Source organism: Dermatophagoides pteronyssinus, unplaced genomic scaffold (genome assembly GCF_027571235.1).
Source record: "Dermatophagoides pteronyssinus isolate colony J.1.1.1.1 unplaced genomic scaffold, Derpt_VIB-CSIC_2022.12 sq0014, whole genome shotgun sequence".
Taxonomy (NCBI): Eukaryota; Metazoa; Arthropoda; class Arachnida; order Sarcoptiformes; family Pyroglyphidae; genus Dermatophagoides; species Dermatophagoides pteronyssinus.
This window is the reverse complement of record NW_027461538.1, coordinates 476,363-485,000: the sequence shown is the minus strand read 5'-3', so window position 1 is coordinate 485,000 and position 8,638 is coordinate 476,363. Positions and strand designations below refer to the sequence as shown.

The following is an 8,638-nucleotide window of genomic DNA, read 5'->3' as shown; positions in this document are numbered from 1 at the left end:
GATTTATGTTCGTGATTTAACAACAAAATCATCGGTTACATTAGAAGAATTATTAAATGCACGTAAAACTGTACAGAATTGTGCCGATGAAACAAATACACAATTGAAAAAAAATGTTTATAAAAATTATCAACTATTTATTGATACATCACAAGAAATATCATATTTAAAAAGTGAAATGTCACAATTAAGTAGCTATTTGAATGATGAATATAAATTACTTGAATCATTATTATCGATTTCAATTGGTGGATCAAAAACCGGCCTGACATTAAGTGAAAAAAAAGAAGCACAAGAAAAAGTAAAAGAAGAACGTGAACGTAAAATGTTACAAATGTCACAATCAACAATGAATGGTCCATTACCAACAAAAGAATTTCGTACAATTATCGATAATATTGAAGGTGGTTCAGGTATGTTAAATAATCGACAAAATTCTTTGGTTTATTGTGATGGTGAAGTTATTGAATTGGATGAAAATTATTCCGAAATACAAAATCTTTATCTTGTTCTACTGAATGATGCATTAATTATTTCAACTGTTAATATTGATCGTACAATGTCAATTTCAAATAAAACATCATTCAATCAAATACCAATACGAAAATATAAATTTCAATCAATTATCGATCTAGAATTGATTGCTGTTGTTAATGTTAAAGATAGACGTTATAATAAATTTGAAATGGCATTCAAAATTCTGATGGGACCACCTGATAAAGTATTTCTTACAAATTCACCTGCTAAAAAGAAAGCATGGATTGATGCATTTGAAGCAGCAAAAAAATATCTTCGTTTACAACGACATGATACACTTTATAATATTTCATCGCAATCATCAAATAATTGTTCATCAATAACGGATACAAATGTAATTGGAGGAGGAAATCATTATTCAAATCTTATGTTAAGTCCAACAACAACAACAACAACAATGAATCAAACAAAATCATCACCATTAACATTTACAACAACAACATTTGAAGAAAATAATGAATTATTAGAAGAAAATAATCAAATGATGGATTTTGAATTACCAATATGGTTAGTTGAATTACCTGATGATCTTGATGTTTATATTGCACAACGTAATTTTGATGAAGCAGTTAAATTGGTTACACGTGCACATGAACATTTTTATATTTATCCAAAATGGTGTGATAATCAAATGCATGTTGATTTAAAATTAAAAATTGATAATAAAATATCGGAATTAGTTGAAGCATTAAGTAGTGAATTGAATGTTGCTGCTGATCGATCATTACAAACTGGACCACGTGCATCACGTCGTGCTGTTGCATTATTGGTACAATTAGGTAAATCATCATTAGCAATAAGATTATTTTTAGATCAACGAAAACGTTTATTAAAATATTATTTTAAACAACAAAAAATTACTGATGGTGCTACAATATCGTTTATGAAACGTATGACAAATTTATTTTTCAGTCATTTTGTTAAAACAACAAAAGAATTTTTACGTGCCTTTGAAATTGATCAATCGGAATGTTTTAATCAAGATCATAATAATGATAATAATCAACCATCAAATAATTCATCATTAAATTGGCAAAATAGTGATGAATTTATTATTGGTAATAATATAAAATGTACAAATAATAATTCATTAAGCGCATCTTATAGTCATACAGCATTAGCATGTTTGAATTCATGGATTTATGATGAATTTCAACGTTATTTGGCTTTGTTTCCACGACATGTATTCATTAATCAGGTGAATACATTGGCAGCTGTTGAATGTATTTCATTAGCAATGAATCAATGTACAAAACTTCGACAAACAATCGGTATTGATTTATTATTTGTATTGAATAAAACATTAAAAAATGATATAAAGAATTTAATACAAGAAATTCATAATAAATTTATGGAAGCAATTAAATTACGTGCCAATGAAAATCCAATACAACCATTAACATTTGAAACAAAAATTAAATTGAATAAATTTTTGGCTGAAATGAATGAATATGATTTGGATGTACAGGATTTTATTATCAAAAATAATAATGATCCGAAAATTTCATATAAAATTATGTTAAGCTATAATACATGTACGTTTGCAAAATCATATCTAAATACATTAAAAGAATTACTTAAATTAATGCATGATCCATATTCAACACGTGCTATCAACAAAATTCTTGTACAATCATTTCAATGGCAAATGAATTATTTACGTGATTCACTTTATGAAAATCGTAATAATAATAATGATAATCGATTTATGGAAGAATTTATAAGAAAAAATATTATATTTATATTGGATAAATTAATACCGATTGTTATAAAAAAATATTGTGAAACATTACAAGTACATTCATTTAATCAAATACAAACAGCTAGTTTACAATATTCACATTTAAAAGAAAATGATGAAGAAAATAATACAAGACAAACATCATTAACACCTGATTATAATAATGATGATGATTATAATAATGATGGTTATGATAATCGCCAATCTGATCGTCGTTATTTATCACCAACACCAACACCACGTTCAAGAAAAAGTCGTACATCACCAACAACAGCCAATAATTATCAAGATAGTCAACGTGGATCATCAACATCATCACCTGCATCAACAACCACAGCCACTTATCTGTGATTTTTACTTTTCAAGCGCAAATATATAAAACAAAATTACAAAACAAAAAAATTACTAAAACTTTTTGAATTTATTTTTTATTAATAATAATTTTAATAATCGCTTATAATTGATGATATTGGACAATTGATCCATTCAAAGAAAATTTTTTTTTACAAGATTAAATGTATTAAATGTCGCAAATAACTATTGAAGAAAAAAAATTATTCAAATAATAATAATAATAAAAAATACAACTTGTGAAAGTAATTAATGTTTAGTAATACAAATGACGATGACGATAATTATAATGATGATTATAACGATGAAGAAAAAAATCCTTTTTTTCAATCACTTTCCGAATATATATGATTTTCAAATTGAATATTATTAATCGATGGCATCATTAATAATTGATTTGTAATTGAATGTGATGGTGATAATGCATGTTTAATAATCTGATTATTTAATTGTGTTTGATTAGCATTTTCATATTGTTCCAATATTAATTGACAATCGGAAATACTATCACTTTCAGATGAACTATGTGGTGAACGTGATAATGATGAACTTGTTGTTGTTTGTGAATTTTTTTTCAAACGTTGATTAATTTCATCAATTGTTAATGTACGTTTTGATGCAATATTATTTAATTTATTTGAACGATATAATTTTGATGATAAAAGTATATCTTTAAAATATTCAGTTAAATGTATGAAATGTTTTGTATTAAGTATTGTTTCAAGATTATAGAATTTTTTCTTAATTTCTAATAATAATTTACGAAAAAAATATTCAGAATTTTGTGCATTACGTATCATACGACGCATTTCATGAACATCTTTTTTTGTATATAAACGAACATTATTATTTCCATTGTTATTACAATGATGATTATTATTTGTGCTGTTGGTTTGACATTTATTTCGATGATAATTTAATTTATGTTTTTTCAGACCACTTGGTCCTGGTGTAGACAAAATAAGATTTTGATCATCATCATTATTTCTTTTACGTTTATTCATTGAATCTGTACCACCACCAAGTATTTGAATATCCGAATCAGATGATGATGATTCAGTTAATGTTATAATTTCAGCCGATAATTTATGTCTTTGTTGTAATATATAAGATGTATTTTGTACATATTCAATAGCATTTGTACGATTACTACGTGCAAAATTATTTAATTCACTATAGAATTTATAGGAAAAATCCGTACTTTTTTGACAATATTTTTGTATTAATGAACGTAAATTAAAACGAAATTCACTACTTGATAGATCATAAATAAGCAAAAGATTTTGAATTTCATTATAAATAACGGTATCGATTTCAAAATTTAAAACTTTTTGTAAATTTTCCAAATCAAATTTAGCAAATTCAACAATACGTGAAACAAGTGCAGGTCGTTCACGTAGAAAATTCAATGAAACATCACGAATTATATTTGGTCCGATTCGATTTTGATTTTGATCACGATATGGTGATAGATTATATTGATAAATCATATTACGAAAAAATATCCATATAATACGATTACTACATGAACCATAAAGACCACGACGAAAATCTTCAATACTAATTATTGGTAATTTTTGATTATCATCATTATTATTGATTGTAACTTGTTTTAGATCAGCATGATTCATAAAATATTCATGTAAACATTTCAATCCTACTTTAAACATTGTAGGTGTTTGAAAAAGAAAATCTTTAAAATCATCATTTACTCTTGTTGGTTTTGATTTGATTAAAACTTCATCATAACTATTTGCATTTTTAAACATTAATTTATCCACTTTTTGACGACAAACAGGACAATATAGCTTTACATTGATCCATTGAAAAAGACAATATTGACAAAATTGATGTAAACAAGGTACTAATCTAGTTTTTTCACGTATATCTTCCAAACAAATAGCACATTGTTCTATCGAATCCATTTCATTTGATGATGATGATGATGTTGATCGTATACGTACATATTCTTTACGATCATTATTATTTTGTTTTGTTGTCATCATTGATGTTGATAAACGTAATGATAGATCAAATATATTCATCATAGCTGATGGATTTGTATTTGGATTATTATTGATTCTTGTAGTATCCATATTCCAATCAATTAAATCAATGAAAAATGTTTGGGAATTCGAAAATTAACAAATGAATTAAACAAGATGAAAATTCATCACACGAAAGCAAAAAAAGAAAAAAATAACAAACAGACGTATATATATAACAGAAAATTGAGCAACGATTTGAGCACCAAAAAAAAAAACAGAAAAAAAGAAAGGAAACATTGATTTTCTCTGCCAATCAAGTTTTTCCACTTATACAGCGCATATGCGCAAATCGAACAAATTGTGTTTTCATCAAAAAAAATTTGATTATGAGGAATTCCCGTTCGGAAAGTAAGTATTTCAAAGATTATTTTGTTCGCAAAATTTCTTTTTTCTTTTTTTTGTAACCAAAAAAAAAAAAACATATATTAATTAATCAATGGTAAAGATGTTGGTAAGGGAATGATAATTAATTAGGTAAAAATTAAGAAAAAAAATCATTATATAAATGGCTGGCTGGCTGGCTTGTTTGTTTTCTGTCCAATCATAAACTAAAATGATGATGAATTTTTGAAAAATGAAAAAAAATCAATCGGGAAAAAATTTACATGAAAAAAAAGAAATAATATTTGGGTGAAAATAATGGAAAGAATATAATCAGAAAATCATTTATTTCAATTCGTTCAACGATTGAATGATGATGATGATGATGATGTAGTATGTGGTATTTTATAGATCGATACCGATGGTGTAAGATTAGCTGTTGTTGCCGAAGATGATGTTGCCGATAATGATGATGATGAAGAGGATGATGATGATGATACCCATGTTCCATCAATCATGATAGGATTTTTTCCAACAACAATTGTTTTTGTATTCGATGATGATGATGATGTTTCACCACTATTTGATCCATAATAATTTCCATGATTAGATGATGATCCACCACCAGTACAAACGACAATTGGTTTATCATCTAATTTTGGTTTGAAAAATTTTCAGAATTATAATTCAAATTAAAAAAATGATTACAATTTATAATTTTTACCATTACTTGAAACATGATAATCATTAATAAGTATTGTTTGAGGTTCATTTGAAACTTGTATAGTTCGACCAAGTGACATGGACGTATTATTATTATTAATCGTAGGATGATGTTGATGATAATGTGATGATGATGGTGTTGTTTGTTGAGCATGTCGAGAATGTAATGATTGTCGATTAGACGAAGATGAAGATGATGATGATGGTTGTTGTAACGAAATAGTCATACCATGATTATGATTATGATGATTCGATGAATTGTTTTGCGTTGTTTGCGGCTGTTGTGAATTCATTTGGACATTTGAACTTGTTGATAATGTGCTATTATTATTATTCTGATTTAATGGTATATTATTAATCGATACATTTTCTTGTTCATCAAGGAATCTATCCATATAATCGCTTTGTTTTTGTAAGAAAAAAAATAATGTAACAAATTAATTAAATTGAAGAATATCAGTTTAAGAAAATAAATAATACTTACGTAGTACCTGGATGTAATGAATACTTTTTCTTTTCAATACGAAATTTATTAGCAAAAATATCATGTCTTTCAGTTTTTTTCCAAAGATAATAAAATGAAACAACTTCACCAACTGATCGTGTTGGTATACGTGAATGTTTAATTTGATAGAAATCTTTACCTAAAGCACGAAGGCCACTTTCAAAGGCACGACATTCTTCTTCTGACCATGGTGTCATTGGTTCACTAATTGGTGCCTTTGTTTCATTATCATTTTCATGTAAATATAATGCTTTTTTCATATCATATTTACATTGAAATAATGTAAATAATGCTTGTTCATCATCTTTGATATGTGCTCCAGTTGGTAATACAAAATCATTAAGGCTATCTTCATCACTTGAAAGCGATAATTTTGCATATTCTAATAAATATTCATCCAAATTTAATAATGATATAGGTGGCTTCCACAATAATATATTATTATGACCAATAATAGAATCATGTTCATAATGTTTTAAACCATCAGGTATGACTGCCTGAAAATCTGATCCAACCTGTATAGTTCTTCTCCATTCATCTTCATTAACAGAAAAATCTTCATCAGAATCATCATCCGATGAATCGGATAATAATTGATTTATATTATTATTTATAGCTGTTGTAGCCGCTGTTGTTACAGATGTTTGCGTTTGACTAGTCAGATTATTTGAATTTGATGAATCCGATGTTGATTGATCGACATTATCTGACGTTGTTGTTGTTGTTGGTTTATCATAACCATACATTCGTAATAGTTCTTCAATTGGAATATCTTTTTCCTGGAAATAATAATATACAGTCAGAAAAAAGTTAATTCAAATCGAAAATTACCTGATTCAATTTTTCAATTTCATCTTTATTAGTAAGCTCATCATCAATTTCATCATCATCATCAGCTAATGCTTCTTCTTCATCCATTGTATGTTCATCATCAAAATCATTAACTAACATTTCGGCAGATGGATCAAAATCTTGATCACTATCACTTCCACCACCACCACCACCACCGCCACTACCAATGATATTTGAATCATTTGTATTTGGCTTCAAGTAATGAAAAAAACAACATTAATTAAACATCATCAGATATTATTATGAAAACAAATATTATTTACCTCAGCCATTATTGAATAAATTTGGACAAATTTTTTTAAACGAAATCAAATTAACAAACAACAAATGTAGCGATTTGAGTATTTTCCGACGGAGAGAAAGAGATAGATAGAAAAAAGTGTAATAAGACAATAAAATAACGATTTCTTTCTTTCTGGCTTGAATAGATTATATAGAATTTGAATTGAACAAATAAATTGTCTGATATAATATATATAGAGATTCAACAGCAACAAGAATAACAACAACAACAAGTGACAGATGATGATGATGGTGACAAATAGAATTTTTAAATCAAATTGTAAAATGAAGGCGATTTGGAACAGGTATTAATGGTGATGGACGATATAAGATGACGATAATCGATGTTTCTTCTTTCTTTTCTTTTTTGAGTTGTATTTTTGATGAATTCTTTTTGTTTATAAATTTTCATTTAAACGTTGAGCACCACATCTATATCATCATCAACATCATTATCAGTGGCGTAGCGTCAAACAAGAATACTTTTTCGTCTTCAACGCGGTCAAAAGTTGAGTAAATATTGTATGTGTGATGATGAGTGTGTTTAAAGAAATTCTCGAAGAAGAAGAGTCGGCGCCAAGTCAACACTTACGGCAAACATATATTATTATGTAAGCAAACATAAACACATACACAACAAGCAGATATTCTTTTTTCTGGATCGTTCGTAAACAGCGGATTTTTTTGATGGTTATCTTCTCATCAAAAACAACTCGATTTTTATTTATCAATCAAAAATAACAAACGAATTCTCATGAATTGAATTGGACACTTTTTAGTCATAAAAAAAACTGATTAAACAACAACAACAAAAAAGAATAAAAATCCAGGTTGCCTGATCGGGCGTGTGTGTTGTGTTGAACACAATCCGACGAAGACGTCGATGTTGATGGTGGTGGCTGCCACTTTAGTAACAAAAAAGGGAGAAAGAGAGAGAATTGACTAAAGATAATGATAATGGTGGTGGTGGTGGCAAGTTTTTCAACAACGCGCGTTCATTCAATAATCAATGAGTAAAATGGATAAACAGAGAGAGTTTTGGATAAATTCTTTAACACGATTTCAATTCATTTCATTTTGACGATAATAAAATGATTATTGGGATATTTGGAGGGAAGTCATCGAATGAAAATCTTTGCTTTTTCACCAATGATGATTATGGTGGTGGTGGTCATGGTCGAATATAAGGTGGTAGCACACTTGAATTCGTTATTAACTTATTTTTATGAGTCAAAATATATTATACGCATGCGTATTTCGTTATTTTTTGGATTATAA

At 27.4% G+C, this 8,638-nt stretch overlaps 3 protein-coding genes across 4 annotated transcripts in view; 1 reads left to right on the top strand and 2 right to left on the bottom strand.

The window, feature by feature from the left end:
• The window catches only part of Exo84 (exocyst complex component Exo84), a 2,917-nt gene extending 288 nt beyond the window's left edge, over positions 1 to 2,629 (top strand). Inside the window, exon 1 of the mRNA XM_027340608.2 lies at positions 1 to 2,629. This exon is cut by the window's left edge and continues 288 nt beyond it. Within this exon, the coding sequence (XP_027196409.2) occupies positions 1 to 2,629 (2,629 nt within the window).
• Positions 2,630 to 2,949: 320 nt separating this feature from the next.
• On the bottom strand, positions 2,950 to 5,178 carry LOC113790905 (uncharacterized). The gene has a single exon (XM_027340609.2). The coding sequence runs from the start codon at positions 4,723 to 4,725 to the stop codon at positions 2,956 to 2,958; it is 1,770 nt and encodes a 589-aa protein (XP_027196410.2). The 5' UTR covers positions 4,726 to 5,178; the 3' UTR covers positions 2,950 to 2,955.
• Positions 5,179 to 5,328: 150 nt separating this feature from the next.
• LOC113790900 (mesoderm induction early response protein 1-like) lies at positions 5,329 to 8,586 on the bottom strand. 2 transcript variants are annotated; one of them, XM_027340605.2, is made up of 5 exons: positions 7,342 to 8,586; positions 7,058 to 7,270; positions 6,206 to 7,005; positions 5,729 to 6,123; positions 5,329 to 5,650 (listed from the first exon to the last, which is right to left on the bottom strand). In XM_027340605.2, exons 1-5 carry the CDS (start codon positions 7,348 to 7,350, stop codon positions 5,358 to 5,360), a joined length of 1,710 nt encoding a protein of 569 aa, XP_027196406.2. In that variant the 5' UTR covers positions 7,351 to 8,586; the 3' UTR covers positions 5,329 to 5,357. The 2 variants fall into 2 exon arrangements, with proteins under 2 accessions (XP_027196406.2, XP_027196405.2); XM_027340604.2 differs by having other exon boundaries at positions 5,723 to 6,123; positions 7,342 to 8,585.
• Positions 8,587 to 8,638: the final 52 nt, after the last annotated feature.